The sequence below is a fragment of the Oncorhynchus clarkii genome, chromosome 22 (genome assembly GCF_045791955.1).
Source record: "Oncorhynchus clarkii lewisi isolate Uvic-CL-2024 chromosome 22, UVic_Ocla_1.0, whole genome shotgun sequence".
Classification (NCBI taxonomy): Eukaryota; Metazoa; Chordata; class Actinopteri; order Salmoniformes; family Salmonidae; genus Oncorhynchus; species Oncorhynchus clarkii.
The window spans coordinates 53,451,903-53,473,948 of NC_092168.1; the positions used below are offsets into that span (position 1 = coordinate 53,451,903).

General features: G+C 44.8%; 1 protein-coding gene across 3 annotated transcripts in view; it reads right to left on the reverse strand.

The window, feature by feature from the left end:
• The window catches only part of LOC139381021 (disco-interacting protein 2 homolog A), a 207,914-nt gene extending 187,604 nt beyond the window's left edge, over positions 1–20,310 (reverse strand). For all 3 annotated transcript variants that reach the window (XM_071124256.1, XM_071124254.1, XM_071124253.1), the window contains exon 1: positions 19,807–20,310. In XM_071124256.1, coding sequence (XP_070980357.1) covers positions 19,807–19,927 — 121 coding nt within the window. In that variant the 5' untranslated portion in view covers positions 19,928–20,310. The remainder of the gene's footprint in view (positions 1–19,806) is intronic.
• Between the last annotated feature and the right edge of the window lie 1,736 nt (positions 20,311–22,046).

The window sequence follows — 22,046 nt, forward strand, 5'->3', positions numbered from 1 at the left end:
GAGCTGATCATGGACTACAGGAAAAGAAGGGCCGAACAGGCCCCAATTTACATCAACGAGGCTGTAATGGAGCGGGTCGAGAGTCAAGTTCCTTGGTGTCCACATCACCAACAAATTATCATGGTCCAAACACACCAAGACAGTTGTGAAGAGGGCACAACAAAACCTATTCTCCTTCAGGAGACTGGAAAGATTTGTCATGGGTTCCCAGATCCTCAAAAGGTTCTACAGCGGCAGAGAGACCGGTTGCGTCACCGCCTGGTATGGCAACCGCTCAGCATCTGACCGTAAGACCCAGTACATTACCAGGGGCATCCTGCCCTCCAGGATATCTACAGCACTCCATGTCACAGGAAGGCCAAGATCACCAAGAACCTCAGCTACCCGAGTCAAGGCCTGCACCCCATTTCCATCTTGAAGGCGGTTATAAGTCGGCTACCACCCAGTACCCTGCCCTGAACCTTAGTCGCCGTTACAAGTCGGCTACCACCCAGTACCCTACCCTGAACCTTAAAGACTGATGCCCTATAGTCATGGAACACTGGTCACTTTAATAATGTTTACATACCGTTTTACCTACATCATACAGTGGCCTTCAGAAAGTATTCACACCTCTTGACTTTTTCCACATTGTGTTGTGTTAGTGCCTGAATTTAAAATGGATTACATTTAGATTGTTTGGTCACTGGCCTACACACAATACTCCATAATATCAATGTGGAATTATAATTTCCCAAATGTTTACAAATTAATAAAAAATGAAAAGCTTAAATGTCTTGAGTCAATAAGTATTTAACCTCGTTGTTATGGCAAAATAAGTTCAGGAGTAAAAATGTGCTTAAGTTACATAAGTTGTATGAACTGTGTGCAATAATAGTGTTTAACATGACTACTTCATCTCTGTACCCCACACATCTGTAAGGTCCCTCAGTGGAGCAGTGAATTTCAAACACGGATTCAAAGACCAGGGAGGTTGTCTAATGCCTCACAATGAAGGGGAACTATTGGTAGGTAGATGGGTAAAAATAAAAAGCAGACATTGAATATACCTTTGAGCATGAAGTTATTAATGACACGTTGTATGGGGTATGAATTCAAAACAGAAAAATGCACTAAATTAATGTGGCAAAGTGTTATGTTTGGGGCAAATCCAAAACACCACCACTCTCGATATATTCAAGCATAATGGTGGCTGTGTCATGTTATTGGTATGCTTGTAATTGTTAAGCAAAATCAAAGAGGAAAACCTGGATCAGTCTGCTTTCCACCAGACACTGGGACATGAATTCACCTTTCAGCAGGACAATAATCAATAACACAAGGCCAAATATACACTGGAGTTGCTTATCAAGAAGACAGTGAATGTTCCTGAGTGGCTGAGTTGAGTTACAGCTTTTACTTAAATCTACTTGAAAATGTATGGCAAGACTTGAACATTGTTGTCGAGCAATGATCAACAACCAATTTGACAGAGCTTGAATTAAAAAAATTAAGAATAGGCAAATGTTTGACTCATGGGTGTAAATACTACTGTAAGAAAGATGATTTCTGTATTTAATTTTCAATAAATATCTTACATTTCCTAAAAACATGTTCTCAATGTCATTATGGGCTATTGTGTGCAGTTGGTAGATTTTTTAAAAATCTTTAATTCTGGTTGTAACAACAAATATGTGGATTGTATATACCGGACTTTTCGTTCAGATATTCCTTAATTTCTTTACATTTATTCTTGGGATTTGTGTGTATCATTTTATATATAATTAAACCACCCACCAATTCGAAGGCACATATATATATATATATATATATATATATATATATATATATATATATATATTTTTACAGCTTTTCTGTTACATTTTACATATACACAGTACATTTATGTACAGCAATCACACAATACATTACTGAACATAAACCCTTTAATCCCAACCCTCAGCACATCCCACCTATCACCGTAGACCCCCTCAGCACATCCCACCTATCACCGTAGACCCCCTCAGCACATCCCACCTATCACCGTAGACCCCCTCAGCACATCCCACCTATCACCGTAGACCCCCTCAGCACATAGCACCTATCACCGTAGACCCCCTCAGCACATAGCACCTATCACCGTAGACCCCCTCAGCACATAGCACCTATCACCGTAGACCCCCTCAGCACATAGCACCTATCACCGTAGACCCCCTCAGCACATAGCACCTATCACCGTAGACCCTCTCAGCACATAGCACCTATCACCGTAGACCCCCTCAGCACATAGCACCTATCGCCGTAGACCCCCTCAGCACATCCCACCTATCACCCTAGATCCCCTCAGCACATAGCACCTATCACCGTAGACCCCCTCAGCACATCCCACCTATCACCGTAGACCCCCTCAGCACATAGCACCTATCACCGTAGACCCCCTCAGCACATAGCACCTATCACCGTAGACCCTCTCAGCACATAGCACCTATCACCGTAGACCCCCTCAGCACATAGCACCTATCGCCGTAGACCCCCTCAGCACATCCCACCTATCACCGTAGACCCCCTCAGCACATCCCACCTATCACCGTAGACCCCCTCAGCACATCCCACCTATCACCGTAGACCCCCTCAGCACATCCCACCTATCACCGTAGACCCCCTCAGCCACTCAACACATCCCACCTATCACCGTAGACCCCCTCAGCACATCCCACCTATCACCGTAGACCCCCTCAGCACATCCCACCTATCACCGTAGACCCCCTCAGCACATCCCACCTATCACCGTAGACCCCCTCAGCCACTCAACACATCCCACCTATCACCGTAGACCCCCTCAGCCACTCAGCACATCCCACCTATGTGGGAGTTGGATTTTTACTAATTATCTTTGAAAGATAGGGTCCTGAAAAAGGGACGTTTCTTTTTTTGCTGAGTTTATATACAGAATAAAGTTTATATAGTATTCTGTTGGTGGCAAGAACTTTGTAGAATCATTTAAAGTGAAAAACTCAGTGTTGAATCAAGTGTTTTTTTGTATCAATTCATAAACCATGTGCAATGGAATCAGTACAACGAAAATCTCTTCCCATTTATTTTGCAACTTGTATGGCGCAGCTGTCAACATTTTTGTGTTCAAATGAAACTGGTATATTTTTCTATTTATGCCAGTTCCTTACAGTCAATTAGTATCTTTAATATGGCAGGCAAACAAGTTCCCTACCTTCTCCGTTTTCCACTTGCCTCCTCCGTGTGTGGTAATGCTGCAATCAGTTGGTTTTAAGTGTGGATTGAGCAGACGTTCCATATATTTCCGATAGCTGCATATGTGACACAACTCCACCTTTTCTATTCATTATATAATTACTAAGAAAATAAATGTATCCATAAAGAATGTTGTTTTAAATTCAAATCAGTATATTTGAGTTTAACCATAATATTGGTTGTATCGCAATAACATCTGCTAACCATGTTTATGTGACCAATAATGTGATATTTTCTGAAGGATAAAACTGAAATTGTAACGAGCTTTGTATGGCTTGTTTAAGAAAGGGTGATACTTTAAACACATTTTCAATGAGTAGGAAATTAGAAGTTGTAATCTGTATAAAAGGTAAAAAGGTCATTTTTGAACAATATGATTTTTTTTTAAAACTAGTTATCTTGAGTAGGAAGTGCCATTAGTAAGTAAACAGATAGGATCAAAGAGTTAATCAAGGTGTTTCTTTAGTATTTACCATGGTTGCAGAATCGTGTCTATTGTGCAAACTTTCTATTGAAATGAATTGTGGTAAGTTACCAAGTATGTCTACTTCACCATCCACCCATTTTATTGGTAAACTACAACGTAGTGTAAACACGGTCTTTTAACGATCCAAAATGTAATATGGTACACTTATCATAATTATGTTTAGATCCAGAGGGTTAAAGATCAAGACCTTCAATGAGACTGTGCAGGGATCCAGATTGCAGACTTAAGAAAACTTGAGTCATCGGCATACAGACACCTGTTTTATCCCCTGGTTTCTAGATGTTCATGTCAGATCTAATTTTAATAGCCAGTATTTCAATGGCCACTTGTTTTAATTCTCTTTAAAAGCTCAACTTTTTAAGTAGTAAACATGATTTACTATTTTTACACCTGGGGTTGCTGTACATAACTTGAACCCATTATATAAGAGATTCAGCGAAATTAAAGTAATCCAGACATTTCTATAGAAATTCTAATCATACTTTATCAAACGCCTTTTAAAAATCTGCTCTGAAGACCAGATCTGGTATCTTAGATGCGCCATAATGTTCAATTGTTTCAACTAATAGTCATATTTGTGTGTATTATGAATCTGCCAAGGCAGCAGCTCCTCTTCCTGGGGTCCAGAAAAAGTATGTCAGTTAAACCATTTTAAAAACATTACAATACATTCACAGATTTCACAACACACTGTGTGCCCTCAGGCCCCTAATCCACCACTACCTCATATCTACAGTACTGAATCCATGTGTGTGTGTGTGTTATTGTGTTTGTGCCAATGTTTGTCTCTTCACAGTCCACGCTGTTCCATGAGGTGCATTTGTATCTGTTTTTACATCTGATTCTACTGCTGCATCAGTTACCTGATGTGGAATAGAGTTCCATGTAGTCATGGCTCTATGTAATAGTCTGTTCTGGACTTGGGGACTGTGAAGAGACCTCTGGTGACATGTCTTGTGGGGTATGTATGGGTGTCTGAGCTGTGTGCTAGTAGTTTAAACAGACCTCTGGTGTCATGTCTTGTGGGGTATGCATGTGTGTCTGAGCTGTGTGCTAGTAGTTTAAACAGACCTCTGGTGTCATGTCTTGTGGGGTATGCATGTGTGTCTGAGCTGTGTGCTAGTTGTTTAAACAGACCTCTGGTGGTATGTCTTATGGGGTACGCATGGGTGTCTGAGCTGTGTTCCATTAGTTCAAACAGACAGCTCGGTGCATCCAACATGTCAACAATACCTCTCATAAATACAAGTAGTGATGAAGTCAATCTCTCCTCCACTTTGAGCCAAGGGAGATTGACATGCAATTTTCCTAAGTCCCTCTTCGTGGTACCTGACCACACAACTGAACAGTAGTCCAGGTGCGACAAAATTAGGGCCTGTTGGACCTGCCTTGTTGACAGTGTTGTTAAGAAGGTAGAATCTAGGGCCTGTAGGACCTGCCTTGTTGATAGTGTTGTTAATTAAGAAGGTAGAAACTAGGGCCTGTAGGACCTGCCTTGTTGACAGTGTTGTTAAGGCAGAGCAGCACTTTATTATGGACAGACTTCTCCCCATCTTAGCTACTGTTGTATCAATATGTGTTAACCATAACAGTTTACAATCTAGTCTCCTCAACTTGCTCAATTTCTACATTATTTATTACAAGATTTAGTTGAGGTTTGCGGTTTAGTGAATGATTTGTCTCAAATACAATGCTTTAAGTTTTATAAATATTTAGGACTAACTTATTCTTTGCCACCCACTCTGAAACTAACTGCAATTCTTTGTTAAGTGTTGCAGTAATTTCAGTCGCTGTAGTAGCTGGCTTTACTGTCCCTGCTTTTTAAATCTGGCAGCTGATTTGATAGCTGAACCACATACATATCTGTTCAATTTAACCCTGAAATGTAATGAAATTCCAAAGATATGGAAATCAACATTTGTCCTACCACTTTTAAAAGGGGGAGATCCAACTCTTAAATAATTATAGGCCAATCTCAAAGCTGTCACCCCTGGTGAAAATACTTGAAACTGTTGTAAGTGAACAGCTAAAAGAGTTATTTGCTAACTATTTTATCAATGTACCAATCGGGCTTCAGGAAGAAGCATAGCACAATTACAGCAGCCATGAAGGTTTTTAATGATATCACTCAAGCCATTGACAAAAAACAGCACTGTGTCTCACTTTTTATTGATCTCTCTAAGGCTTTTGATACAGTTGATCATGCTATACTAAGGCAGAGATTGTCGAGTGTAGGTCTTTCGGAGCATGCAGTTGCATGGTTTGCTAACTATCTGTCTGATAGAGCTCAGTGCACTCAATTTGATGGGCTTATGTCTGTTAAATTGTCTGTCTTGAATGGTGTGTCCCAAGGCTCTGTACTTGGTCCTCTCTTATTCACTATTTATATAAATGATTTAGACAAAAATGTCTAAAATGCACAACTTCATTTTTATGCTGATGATACTGTTATTTACCGTTGTGCCTCGTCTCTTACAAAAGCTTTCCAGAACTTGCAAACTGCTTTTTATACTGTTCAACATACCTTGTGTCAATAGAAGCTTATCCTCAATACTGCCAAAACTAAACTAATGGTGTTTTCTAATGCAAGAAATAGACCTCTGAACCTTTCATCTATTAGTACCTGTCAGGGCAAGGAGATTGAGGTTGTAACCTCATAAATATCTTGGAATTTTAATTGATGACGGCCTCTCTTTTAAATTGCATATACTTACAAAATAATTGAAGCTGAAATTGGGATTTTATTTTAGGAATAAGGCCTGTTATTCTTTTGAAGCCAGGAGGAGGCTAGTATCAGCTACATTTGTCTTTACTAAACTATGGGTATTTTATATATGAATGCTTCCGCTCAGTGTTTGAGATCAATTGACACTCTTTACCATGGCACTTTGAGATTTATTTTCAACTGCAAAACCCTTACGCACCACTGCACTTTGTATACCAGGGTTGGCTGGCCTTCTCTAGTCACTCGTAGTCTCAGTCACTGGTATACTTTTATTTACAAAGCCATTTTGGGTTTGCTACCTTTTTATTGTTCAGAAATGTGGTGGGTACTCTGTTCGTTCACTGGACTAACTGTTCCAAATGTCAGAACTGAATTTATTAAAAGGGCTTTTATGTACTCTGCTCCATGGTCTTGGAACGCCTTACAAAATACTTGTAAACTGGAAGAACTGGTATTTTTAAATCACTGATGAAGGATTTTGAGGCTGATTCTCTGACCTGTCAATGTTTTTAATTTGCTGTTTTTGATTTTGTTATACTTGTGTGAATTCAATGGATTTTACTAAATTACTTGGTTTTTTTATGTCCGTCTAATTTTGTAATGACTTGGTGCTGCCTATCTTGGCCAGGACGCTCTTGAAAAATAGATTTTAAATCTCAAATGAGCCCTTCCTGGTTAAATAAAGGTTAAATAAAATAAAATGTTATTAGTAAAGATTGAAAAAAAGTAATGGGCCTAGACAGCTGCCCTGGGGAATTCCTGATTCTACATGGATTATGTTAGAGAGGCTTCCATTAAAGAACACCCTCTGTTCTGTTAGACAGGTAACTCTTTATCCACAATATAGCCATAACAGATTTGGTCCTGTTTCAGTAGTAATGAAATCATAATTTATTGGACTACCTGAAAGTCTACAATTGTTATAGGAGTAATTAAAACATGCTAATACTGGATCTTTGAGTACATCAAAAAGGTCATATATCTGTACTGGTGTACCATCAAGTTTTTCCAGACTGAAAATATATAATTGCCTCAAAAAAACAAAGAAAAAGTTCCTCCTCTAAGTTGGCATTCACACAGGTCTTTATGTAAATGTGTTAATCCTACATTATTATTAGGAAATAAATCCTTACAGTTATCATTCAGCAGAAAAGGAGACAAAAGAAAACATGCTTAAAATATTTTTGCTTCCTCTTTAAAAATATTGTTTTGTATTGTTAGTTATACTGCACTGTTGGAGCTAGATACATAAGCATATCGCTGCACCTGCGATAACATCTGCAAAATATGTTTACGAGACCAATAACATTTGATTTGACACTGTTGTGCACTCCAGGCAGCAAGGTTAAGTTGATTAGTAATGACACATTCCAGGAATTTTCTGCCTGTTTGTTCAGCAACCCTCACAATGCAGCCTGTTACTGAGGCCCAGTAGAGCGCTCCATATAGGCCCTTTGTACCACTGAATGCCTCAAATACACACTCCTCTGTCTCAGTCTTTCCCTCAGTCACTCGCTCTTACCCTCAGGCTCTCTGTTCCTCTCCTAACCCACCATCCTCTCTGGCCGTGCTGTCTGACCTCTCTCCTCCCCCACCATCCTCTCTGGCCGTGCTGTCTGACCTCTCTCCTCCCCCACCATTCTCTCTGGCCGTGCTGTCTGACCTCTCTCCTCCCCCACCATCCTCTCTGGCCGTGCTGTCTGACCTCTCTCCTCCCCCACCATCCTCTCTGGCCGTGCTGTCTGACCTCTCTCCTCCCCCACCATCCTCTCTGGCCGTGCTGTCTGACCTCTCTCCTCCCCCACCGTCCTCTCTGGCCGTCCTCTCCTCCCCCACCGTGCTGTCTGACCTCTCCTACTGCTCATCTGAAGGTCAATCCAGTGTAATTGCTCCAAATGGGTTTAATGAGTGATAAAATAATTACATTACCCTGGCTGTCCAGACCAGGTAATTACATTACCCTGGCTGTCCAGACCAGGTAATTACATTACCCTGGCTGTCCAGACCAGGTAATTACATTACCCTGGCTGTCCAGACCAGGTAATTACATTACCCTGGCTTTCTAGACCAGATGAGAGGCAGACGTGGTAATTATGTCTCTCTGTAGGGTGTACACGCATTCTGCCCAGAATCGGTGTAAACATGCTTTGGTGATTAAATTTCACTTTGTTATAAATATATTTTACCAAGACAAATATGATTCTTCATGTTTTGGATCGTTCAGAGGGGTCTTTCCCTAACATTCAGTATCATTAAAGGGATACTTTGCCAATAATGGCCTTTATCTTTACCGTGCTTCTACATCTGCATTGCTTGCCGTTTGGGGTTTTAGGCTGGGTTTCTGTACAGCACCTTGAGATATCAGCTAAGAAAGGCTATATAAATAAATCAAATGTATCTACTTCCACAGAGTCAGATGGCCTCCTTTATCTACTGACCCAGAGTCAGGTGGCCTCCTTTATCTACTGACCCAGAGTCAGGTGGCCTCCTTTATCTACTGACCCAGAGTCAGGTGGCCTCCTTTATCTACTGACCCAGAGTCAGGTGGCCTCCTTTATCTACTGACCCAGAGTCAGGTGGCCTCCTTTATCTACTGACCCAGAGTCAGGTGGCCTCCTTTATCTACTGACCCAGAGTCAGGTGGCCTCCTTTATCTACTGACCCAGAGTCAGATGGTCTCCTTTATCTACTGACCCAGAGTCAGATGGTCTCCTTTATCTACTGACCCAGAGTCAGATGGTCTCCTTTATCTACTGACCCAGAGTCAGATGAACTCGTGGATACCATTTCTGTCTCTAGCACGAAGGAAGTTAAAATGTTGTTTCATGAGCCAATGCTAACAAGCGAAGTCTACAGGTATCTGCTAGCATGCAGTGACTGAGGATTAGCATGCAGTGACTGAGGATTAGCATGCAGTGACTGAGGATTAGCATGCAGTGACTGAGGATTAGCATGCAGTGACTGAGGATTAGCATGCAGTGACTGAGGATTAGCATGCAGTGACTGAGGATTAGCATGCAGTGACTAGTCATTTGCAAAGTTGTCTCCGACGGGTCGCAAAAAGCCAAATAAACACAAGCTGAATTACATGGAAATTACTTTGAAAATAAAATGCTTTCAATATGCTCAGTAGTACATTGACATTTCAGAGATATTTGTTTTTGTGAGAAATCTTGTGGGGGGGGGGGATTTTGCATTCATATGAAAAGCGTATCCTAAAATATGTCAATTCAAATATATATATTTGGGGTATATTTGGGGTCATATGTTGGACTAGTGAGGCTCTCTCCACCTATCGGTGAGGAGGATTCACCATCTTTATCAAATGATTTCATCCACCTACAGATACAAATCGGCAAAATGCAGCAAATGAGGGGGCCAACTGGACTGCTCGCTTACCGATACGGTAGGCTACAGACGAGTCACTCACTAACTTCACGGAGTACGTTTCGAAGCACAGGAATAATTTGATATTAAACTGATTAGAGGTAGATAATGCAATAGTCATGTAAACACCTTCCTCTGGGTCAAAATCAAAGTAAGCATGCGCTGATTAAAACACCTGGTTTTCTGAACAATCTTTAAAATTACTAGGCCATGTAAACACCTTAAAAATCGGTGCTGAGCGAGCCTTGCTTTTTAGCACGAGTGAAGTGAGTTCGGAACAACTAAATGTATGTGTCACAGAAGTAGCTTTCACAAACAATATATATGTCCAAACTCAGAATCAAATATGCTTTCCAAAAATAACATATTCCAAGCTGTATCACCGTGATTGGGAGACCCATAGGGCAGCGCACAATTTGCCTAGCGTCGTCCGGGTTTGACTGGGGTAGGCCGTCATTATCAATAAGAATTTGTTCTCAACTGACTTGCCTAGTTAAATAAAGATGAAATAAAAACATTTTATAAAAGTAGCAGAGAGAGTCTATAACTTGGGTGACTGGAGTCTGACAATATTTTGGGTTTTCCTCTGACACCGCCAAGTATATAGGTCCTGGATGACAGGAAGCTTGGCAACAGTGATGTACTGAGCCGTACGCACTACCCTTTGTAGCGCCTTGCTACAAATGCCGAGCAATTGCCGTACCAGGCAGTGATGCAACCAGTCAGGATGCTCTCGATGGTGCAGCTGTAGAACTGAGGATCTGAGGACCCATGACAAATCTTTTTAGTTTCCTGAGGGGGAATAGGCTTTGTTGTGTCCCCTTCACAACTGTCTTGGTTTGTTTGGACCATGACAGTTTGTTGGTGATGTGGACACCAAGGAACTTGAAACTCTCAACCCGTTTCACTACAGCAAGGTTTTATTTGTATTTATTTATTTTATTTAACCTTCATTAAACTAGGCAAGTCAAATAAGAACAAATTCTTATTTACAATGACGGCCCATCCAAACCCTAACAATGCTGGGCCAAATGTGCGCTGACCTATGGGACTCCTAATCACGGCCGGTTGTGATACAGCCTGGAATCGAACCAGGGTCTGTAGTGATGCCTCTAGCACTGAGATGTAGTGCCTTAGACCACTGCACCACTCGGGAGCCCCCAAAATGTATTACGATCGCGCCAAACAGCGCAGGCAAATATTAATGGGGCCTGTTCGGCAATTTCCTGTAGTCCACTATCAGCTCCTCTGTCTTGCTCACATTGAGGGAGAGGTTGTTGTCCTGGCACCACACAGCCAGGTCTCTCATCATTGTCATGTCATCAGCAAACTTAATGATGGTGTTGGACGGCTATACCGCAGCACCAAGTCTAGGTCCAAAAGGATCCTGAACTTCTTAGGGGGCAGTTCACCGTCACACAGTTCACCGTCACAGTTCACCGTCACACAGTTCACATAGCTTACTAGAGGAGCATCCCACCATGGGAGTGAACCACAGAGACCGTGCTGAACACTCGTTCCATGACGCTACAGTTAAACTATAAGAGTGATTTACTCTAAACCACGAGCTGGGCTCTTTCTGATACACTCAGCCCCTCCAACAATGCCATTATTCTACAAACTTGGAGAACACAGGAAAGCTTGGGGAGAGAAAGAAGACGTGAGAAAGAATTCTAAGTTAAGGTGACTCAGTCTTCCTGACAAGCTCCCGCCCCCACCCCCTGCCCCAGTCCCCCTGGTAGATGACCACAGGTCCACATCCAGGTCAACTCCAGCCACTACATGGCTAGTCACAGAGGCTAGGCACCACTAGCTATCCTCCCACCACATAACCCTCAGGGCTGAAGGGAAGACCACACAACTATTAGCTGAGATCATCTGCCTCATCACTCAGCATGTCTTCTCGAAAACAAGTATGATTCCACATCTGCTGCAATGATGAGAAGTGGAATTATTCAGGTATCTGAGCTGCCAAACTAACAGTCCTCATCATGTCAATGTGATGTTTCATCTTTATTTCCTGATCTGGCTCTGATGAGCCATCTTGTTATTCATCGTGTTATTAGTCTACAATCAATGGCTTTTCTCAGACCATCACAGCCTCTACCTACAGAGGAAACAGAGGAAGTGGTCCTGAGCGTTTGCTGGAGGACCCTGAGGAACCATCAGCTCATTTCCTGTCTCTTATATCACATCAGGAGAGCCATAGGGTGAATGTACCTCAGAGGGGAGCAGCACTGAGACAGTAGTAGACTAGATGTGTCCTGGTGGGGAGCTGTGATGTAGACTACATGTGTCCTGGTGGGGAGCTGTAATGTAGACTACATGTGTCCTGGATGGGGAGCTGTGATGTAGACTACATGTGTCCTGGTGAGGAGCTGTGATGTAGACTACATGTGTCCTGGATGGGGAGCTGTGATGTAGACTACATGTGTCCTGGATGGGGAGCTGTGATGTAGACTACATGTGTCCTGGTGGGGAGCTGTGATGTAGACTACATGTGTCCTGGTGGGGAGCTGTAATGTAGACTACATGTGTCCTGGATGGGGAGCTGTGATGTAGACTACATGTGTCCTGGTGGGGAGCTGTGATGTAGACTACATCTGTCCTGTGGGGAGCTGTGATGTAGACTACATCTGTCCTGGTGAGGAGCTGTGATGTAGACTTGATGTGTCCTGGTGGGGAGCTGTAATGTAGACTACATCTGTCCTGTGGGGAGCTGTAATGTAGACTACATGTGTCCTGGTGGGGAGCTGTAATGTAGACTACATGTGTCCTGGTGGGGAGCTGTAATGTAGACTTGATGTGTCCTGGTGGGGAGCTGTAATGTAGACTACATCTGTCCTGTGGGGAGCTGTAATGTAGACTACATGTGTCCTGGTGGGGAGCTGTGATGTAGACTACATGTGTCCTGGTGGGGAGCTGTGATGTAGACTACATGTGTCCTGGTGGGGAGCTGTGATGTAGACTACATGTGTCCTGGTGGGGAGCTGTGATGTCACTTCCCTTCTGTTACAGTACATCTCCTGCAAAAACAAACAAGACGCGAAACTCAAAGAACAAACAGTGCCGTCACATAGCCAATTATTTACTTCACTGCAAAGACATTCACAGCTGGTTTATATATCACTTGGGTATAAGCTGCTGACTGTGGGATGTTTGCTGTGCTAGCCCATTCAGAAACAATGATAGTTGAATACAGCTGGAATAGAACTTGCATTAGAAACAGGAGTCTGAGTAGAGAGGAGAAAAATATAGCACTCTAACCAACCGTCCATCTTCCAGATGAAAATCAATGCTGTTGTGTCAATATGAACAGTGTAGGCCCACTAGTGTACCACTACTAAATAATATGCCAAATGAACAAGCATTCTGTTCCGGTAGAGTGCAGTTCAACTCGTTCTCCCAGTCCCTCTGAGCAGCAGAGCAGGAAGCCTCCCAACAGCTGCTAGACCAACAGGGCTGCTAATGCTATCGGGCTGCTGCTAGACCAACAGGGCTGCTAATGCTATCGGGCTGCTGCTAGACTCCCAACAGGGCTGCTAATGCTATCGGACTGCTGCTAGACGTCCAACAGGGCTGCTAATGCTATCGGGCTGCTGCTAGACGTCCAACAGAGCTGCTAATGCTATCGGGCTGCTGCTAGACGTCCAACAGGGTTGCTAATGCTATCGGGCTGCTGCTAGACGTCCAACAGAGCTGCTAATGCTATCGGGCTGCTGCTAGACATCCAACAGGGCTGCTAATGCTATCGGGCTGCTGCTAGACGTCCAACAGGGCTGCTAATGCTATCGGGCTGCTGCTAGACGTCCAACAGGGCTGCTAATGCTATCGGGCTGCTGCTAGACGTCCAACAGGGCTGCTAATGCTATCGGGCTGCTGCTAGACGTCCAACAGGGCTACTAATGCTATCGGGCTGCTGCTAGAAGTCCAACAGCGCTGCTAATGCTATCGGGCTGCTGCTAGAAGTCCAACAGGGCTGCTAATGCTATCGGGCTGCTGCTAGACGTCCAACAGGGCTGCTAATGCTATCGGGCTGCTGCTAGACGTCCAACAGAGCTGCTAATGCTATCGGGCTGCTGCTAGACGTCCAACAGGGTTGCTAATGCTATCGGGCTGCTGCTAGACGTCCAACAGAGCTGCTAATGCTATCGGGCTGCTGCTAGACATCCAACAGGGCTGCTAATGCTATCGGGCTGCTGCTAGACCAACAGGGCTGCTAATGCTATCGGGCTGCTGCTAGACTTCCAACAGGGCTGCTAATGCTATCGGACTGCTGCTAGACGTCCAACAGGGCTGCTAATGCTATCGGGCTGCTGCTAGACGTCCAACAGAGCTGCTAATGCTATCGGGCTGCTGCTAGAAGTCCAACAGCGCTGCTAATGCTATCGGGCTGCTGCTAGAAGTCCAACAGGGCTGCTAATGCTATCGGGCTGCTGCTAGACATCCAACAGGGCTGCTAATGCTATCGGGCTGCTGCTAGACGTCCAACAGGGCTACTAATGCTATCGGGCTGCTGCTAGAAGTCCAACAGCGCTGCTAATGCTATCGGGCTGCTGCTAGAAGTCCAACAGGGCTGCTAATGCTATCGGGCTGCTGCTAGACATCCAACAGGGCTGCTAATGCTATCGGGCTGCTGCTAGACGTCCAACAGGGCTGCTAGAAGGGGGTGACTGGCTGCAGGGCCGGGGGAGGGGGCAGCAGCTCCTCCATCTACAGTCATCACTGCATAGGAAAATAAGGGCATGTCTAAGTCCAATGAGAGCGAGAACAAGGAGAGAGAGACAGGAGAGAGACACAGCAAGGACAAGGAGAGAGACAGGAGAGAGACACAGCAAGGACAAGGAGAGAGACAGGAGAGAGACACAGCAAGGACAAGGAGACAGGAGAGAGACACAGCAAAGACAAGGAGAGAGACAGGAGAGAGACACAGCAAAGACAAGGAGAGAGAGAGACCATTGCTGCTTGCAGAGCTCCACCAGACCAGGAAGTGACACACACAGAGAACAGGAAGGAAGAGGAAACAGCTGGACAGACGTAGATTCTGGTTCCACTGGCTTCTAGTCAAAGCTCACATCCACTACAAGACCATGGTACTTGCTCACAGAGCAACAAGAGGAACTGCCCCTCCCTACCTTCAGACTATGCCCAACACAAGCAGTCCATTCTGCCACCTCTGGTCTATTGGCCCTCCCACCCCTACGGGAGGGCAGCTCCAGCTCAGCCTAAGCTCTTCTCTGTCCAGGAAAATCCCCCTGAAGCTAGGACAGAAGAAGAGTCCCTGTCCATCTTCCCCCTGAAACTAAGACAGCAGAGTCCCTGTCCATCTTCCCCCTGAAACTAGAACAGCAGAGTCCCTGTCCATCTTCCCCCTGAAACTAGGACAGCAGAGTCCCTGTCCATCTTTCCCCTGAAGCTAGGACAGCAGAGTCCCTGTCCATCTTCCTCCTGAAGCTAGAACAGCTGAGTCCCTGTCCATCTTCCCCCTGAAGCTAGAACAGCTGAGTCCCTGTCCATCTTCCCCCTGAAACTAGGACATCAGAGTCCCTGCCCATCTTCCCCCTGAAACTAGGACAGCAGAGTCTCTGCCCATCTTCCCCCTGATGCTGGGACAGCAGAGTTCCTGCCCATCTTCCCCCTGATGCTGGGACAGCAGAGTCCCTGCCCATCTTCCCCCTGAAGCTAGGACAGCAGAGTCCCTGCCCATCTTCCCCCTGATGCTGGGACAGCAGAGTCCCTGTCCATCTTCCCCCTGAAACTAGGACAGCAGAGTCCCTGTCCATCTTCCCCCTGAAGCTAGGACAGCAGAGTCCCTGTCCATCTTCCCCCTGAAGCTAGAACAGCAGAGTCCCTGTCTATCTTCCCCCTGAAGCTAGGACAGCAGAGTCCCTGTCCATCTTCCCCCTGAAGCTAGGACAGCAGAGTCCCTGCCCATCTTCCCCCTGATGCTGGGACAGCAGAGTCCCTGCCCATCTTCCCCCTGAAGCTAGGACAGCAGAGTCCCTGCCCATCTTCCCCCTGAAGCTAGGACAGCAGAGTCCCTGCCCATCTTCTGAAAACATCTGAAACGCTACCTCTTCAAAGAGCATCTTAAATAATTCCACAGCAGCCACCACTGGCACCAGCTCCTCACCCCCACCCCAAAAAAACCATCAGGATGGACAACACACAGACAGAGACCATCAGGATGGACAACACACAGACAGAGACCATCAGGATGGACAACACACAGACAGAGACCATCAGGATGGACAACACACAGACAGAGGCCATCAGGATGGACAACACACAGACAGACCACCATCAGGATGGACAACACACAGACAGACCACCATCAGGATGGACAACACACAGACAGAGGCCATCAGGATGGACAACACACAGACAGAGGCCATCAGGATGGACAACACACAGACAGACCACCATCAGGATGGACAACACACAGACAGACCACCATCAGGATGGACAACACACAGACAGACAACCATCAGGATGGACAACACACAGACAGACCACCATCAGGATGGACAACACACAGACAGACCACCATCGGGATGACAACACAGACAGAGACCATGAGGAGGACATCTGGTTCCACTCCTGACAAACACAAAGACAGGAACCCTCTGTCTCCCTGGGGACGCTGGTCAGCTCACAACAGACTTCCCAAAAGGCCCCCTATCCTGTATAAAGGGCTCTAGTCTAGTAGTCTAGTAATGGCAGCCTATCCCGTACACTCCTTCTGTGGATTCCAACTGCTCTTAAATGCAAGTAAAACTAAATGCCTGCTCTTCAACCAATCGCAGCCCCACTTGCCTGCCCGCCCAGCATCACTACTCTGGACGGTTCTGACTTAGAATATATGGACAACAACAAATACCTAGGTGACTGATTAGACTGTAAACTCTCCTTCCAGACTCACATTAAGCATCTCCAATCCAAAATTAAATCTAGAATCGGAATCCTATATCGCAACAAAGCATCCTTCACTCATGCTGCCAAACATACCCTCGTAAAACTGACTATTGTCACCGATCCTTGACTTCAGTGATGTCATTTACAAAATGGCCTCCAACACTCTACTCAGCAAATTGGATGCAGTCTATCACAGCGCCATCCGTTTTGTCACCAAAGCCCCACATACTACCCACCACTGTGACCTGTATGCTCTCGTTGGCTGGCCCTCGCTACAGATTCGTCGCCAAACCCACTGGCTCCAGGTCATCTAAGTCTTTGCTAGGTAAAGCCCCGCCTTCTCTCAGTTCACTGGTCACCATAACACCCACCTGTAGCATGCGCTCCAGCAGGTATATCTCACTGGTCATCCCCAAAGCCAACACCCATTTTGGCCACCTTTCCTTCCAGTTCTCTGATGCCAATGACTGGAACGAACTGCAATTTTTTTTTTTTTATCACTGAAGCTGGAGATCCATTTATTTTAATTTAAGCATCAGCTGTCAGAGCAACTCACCGATCTCTGTACCTGTACATAGCCCATCTGTAAATAGCCCATCCAACTACCTCATCTCCATATTGTTATTTATTTTTGCTCCTTTGGACCCCAGTATCTCTACTTGCACATTCATCTTCTGTAATTACTTCGCCACCATGGCCTATTTATTGCCTTACCTCCCTTATCTTACTAGATTTGCACACACTGTATATAGATTTTTCTCTATTGTGTTATTGACTGTACGTTTGTTAATTCCATGTGTAACTCTGTTGTTTTTGTCGCACTGCTTTGCTTTATCTTGGCCAGGTCGCAGTTGTAAATGAGAACTTGTTCTCAACTAGCCTACCTGGTTAAATAAAGGGTTAGGTTTATGTTATATAAAGGTGAAATAAAAAAAATAAACTGTAACACCCTTAGACCTAACCAGAAAAAGTCCCTCTGCTCTACTGACACCATCACACAGTCTAATCAGATAATAATCTATAGGTCACTACTGACACCATCACACAGTCTAATCAGATTTAGGCTCTGCTGAAACCATCACTAGTCCTCAGTCTAATCATATAATAATATATAGGTCACTGCTAAGGCTCTGCATGGCCTAATACAGCTGCTCACTTCATAATGTTGAGTCTTGCTAAGTATCCCATCACAAATGGCACCCTATTCCCTATATAGTGCACTACATTTGACCAGAGCCCTATGGCCCCTGGTCAAAAGTAGTGCACTTCATAGGGAGCAAGGTGCCATTTGTGACATGCTAGGACTTCAGTCCCACTGCTGGAACAATCTGCAGATCTGGTTGAAATTGGATGAAGCAGCGGCACTCAGACAGTGTCAGATATTGGTTGAAGACCTGGTAGCTGAGAGATGTCGATGACTTGTGTATTTCAACTGTTTCTTGTATCCTATAAAAATGTGGAAATTGTCAAATGCATGGCTCCCTTGTAAAAAAATGTTTTTAAAAGACCTTAGTCTCAATGGGACTATAAAGGTCAAATAAAGACATTTGATACCCATTTCCTGATACATGGAGTCCTGCAGGGCAGTTTAGAGTGGCTCAGTGGTTCCGTTTCTAAATTAATCCCTCTTCTCTTTTCAACACCAGCTACTAGATTAATCTGACTTTGAGTAAAGGTGGAATCAGGGGTTTGATCTTCCGGACTGAGGGGGGAGGTTGAAGAGTGTACAGTGAGCAGCACACTGATCAGCTATAACAGGACCAAGGTTGAGTGTCTGTGTTTATATTTGAGCATCAATCGTTGGTGCATTCATCCCATGTAGACAGGAGGTATTGAGGAAGTTACTGACTCACTGCATCCTTCAGATGGCTCAGAGTAATGCCTGGATCACACCAGGGGCATCATTGCATTTCGGTACACCAGAAGTACATTAATTTTCAATGGAATGCTCCCTTAACACCCGGCAGCCAGCTGCACCAATGTGTCGGAGGAAACACTGTTCAACTAAAGACAGAGGTCAGCCTGCAGGTGCCCGGGCCTGCCACAAGGAGACGCTAGAGCGCAATGAGCCAAGTAAAGCCCCCCCCCCCCCCCCAGGACGCCGCTGGGCCAAATGTGTACCGCCCTATGGGACTCCCGTTCACGGCCGGTTATGGCACAGCCTGGGATCGAACCCAGGTCTGTAGTGATGCCTCAAGCACTGCAATGGCACTGGGGAGGCCCGCTTCACTACTTTTCTGCCAACGCACAGATGGCCAATCACAACGTTCAAGGCTACACCTTCACTTTCTGATGGCACCTTCGTTACAGGTTCTGCATTGTCAGTAGGACACTGTAGAAAGAGTAATGAACTTCAATACTGTGCCCACTGAGGAAAAACTGATTCTTATAGAGTTGGAAGGCTATTCAAACAGCATAAAGCAGAGTTGGTGCTATCTGATCATCAACAGTGTCATTCAACCTTAACATTGAAATGGATTGTGTGTGTGTGTGTGTGTGTGTGTGTGTGTGTGTGTGTGTGTGTGTGTGTGTGTGTGTGTGTATAAACCACTGGTTTTACATGTAATACCCACAATGCAATACGTGGTCCTCTTTTCCATGTCTTCCTCATCATACTTTTGCATAAACAAATTGGGGAAAGAAAAACCTCCATGTCACAAGAATATTAGTTAGCTACATGACATTAATCAGGGCGCGTGTCAGACAGCTGTGGTTTAAATTATTAATAATAATTAAATACTAGCCTATTTTATGACTTTGGGATCTCTTCCTTTTAACTTTCCCAAATGTAATTTGGACAAATTCCAAAATAAGTCCCATTCCTCTCGGCCGACACCTAGTCCTCATAAACGAGTTTGACGACTGAGCACTCTGTTCAAAATATTAATCACAAAAAGTACTTTCATCGATTGGACTTGATTTGTGTGTGGAATAGGCTACTTCTGATCTCAATTTGAGGAGATCATTATCTGTAAAGCCAAAGAGCAGCGTCGTTCCACACGTAACTGTCCGCGGTAGTTGATGTGTGCGGGGACGAGTCGCCTACCTTCCGACAGTTCCAGCTCCAACTCCGCCAGCTTCTCCCGGACCTCCACCGGCAGTGACATGGCCATAGCCGGGCTCGGTTCCAACATCATTAGTAATCCGGTAGAATTCCTCTCAGCCATGGTGTTCCGGTCCGAGTGGGCCGAGACTCCCCGTCGAGGGACGGAGTGATGTTCAGCCGGTTGCCTGGTGTAACGTTAGCAGGCGGGTGGTGGCTACTGCAGACAGATGTGCGGAAAAGCCCTACATCACCCTGGCACAGACTGGCATTAGCTCGTTAGCTAACCCTGCTAGACACATTCCTAAAGTAACGTTGAGGCTAAATCACCAAACAGTTACGAATTCGGTTGATCTGGTCAGAGGTGTGTTTCCTAATCCACAGTGTCTGCGTCGAGCGGATTTGAACCGGTAACTCATCCATCTCTGGTGCACAGCACCGCCGCCATTGCATTATAGTAACAGCAGCCCGAAGCACGTTCACGGTGTCTGGCGCGTCATGGGGAACATGCATGCTCACCTACATGCCGGGACGTTTTGCATATTGGCTACACATTGTTCCTGCATCACATGTAAAACCATGGAGAGGGGGGAAATAACATCACAGACAGTCGACAGGACTTCTTGGACAAAACCTCTGAGAAATCAGACTGATTGACACCAGATGAGCTGCTGACACCGAAGTTAACCTGGACAGCCATCTAGCGGTGTGGTGCAGTTTAACGTTCTTCTTCTTCGATGAGGTTTAACGGTGGTTGGCATCCAACAAATGTTGCATTACCGCCACTCACTAGACTGGAGTATAACTCCCTTCCACGTTGCTTGAAAATTAACATCAAATCAAAATCAAATCAAATGTATTTATAAAGCCCTTCGTACATCAGCTGATATCTCAAAGTGCTGTACAGAAACCCAGCCTAAAACCCCAAACAGCAAGCAATGCAGGTGTAGAAGCACGGTGGCTAGGAAAAACTCCCTAGAAAGGCCAAAACCTAGGAAGAAACATGAATAAATCAACAAATACCCTACCTTCTAACCCTACACTAAAACCCCTGACCCTACTCCACTATTTAAATACCCTACCATCTAATTCTACACTAAAACCCCCCACCCTACTCCACTATTTAAATACCCTACCATCTAACCCTACACTAAAACCCCCCACCCTACTCCACTATTTAAATACCCTACCTTCTAACCCTACACTAAAACCCCTGACCCTACTCCACTATTTAAATACCCTACCATCTAATTCTACACTAAAACCCCTCACCCTACTCCACTATTTAAATACCCTACCATCTAACCCTACACTCACTAAACCCCCACCCTACTCCACTATTTAAATACCCTACCATCTAACCCTACACTAAAACCCCCCCCATCCTACTCCACTATTTAAATTACCTACCATCTAACCCTACACTCACTAACAACCCCCCACCCTACTCCACTATTTAAATACCCTACCATCTAACCCTACACTAAAACCCCCCACCCTACTCTACTATTTAAATACCCTACCATCTAACCCTACACTCACTACAAATCCCCACCCTACTCCACTATTTAAATACCCTACACATGGAGTAAAACAAACACACAGTCAATAATACAGTAGAAACAAGTCTATATACGATATGAGCAAATGAGGTGAGATAAGGGAGGTAAAGGCAAAAAAAAAGGCCATGGTGGCAAAGTAAATACAATATAGCAAGTAAAACACTGGAATGGTAGATTTGCAGTGGAAGAATGTGCAAAGTAGAAATAAAAATAATGGGGTGCAAAGGAGCAAAATAAATAAATAAATAAAATAAATACGGTAGGGAAAGAGGTAGTTGTTTGGGCTAAATTATAGATGGGCTATGTACAGGTGCAGTAATATGTGAGCTGCTCTGACAGCTGGTGCTTAAATCTAGTGAGGGAGATAAGTGTTTCCAGTTTCAGAGATTTTTGTAGTTCGTTCCAGTCATTGGCAGCAGAGAACTGGAAGGAGAGGCGGCCAAAGAAATAATTGGTTTTGGGGGTGACCAGAGAGATATACCTGCTAGAGCGCGTGCTACAGGTGGGTGATGCTATGGTGACCAGCTACCCACTTACTAGAAATGTCACGACTTCGGCGGAAGTCGGTCCTTGTTCAGGCGGCGTTCGGTGGTCCACGCCACCAGCCTTCTAGCCATCGCCAATCCACTTTTAATTTTCCATTTGTTTTGTCCTTGACTTACACACCCTGTTTCAATCCCC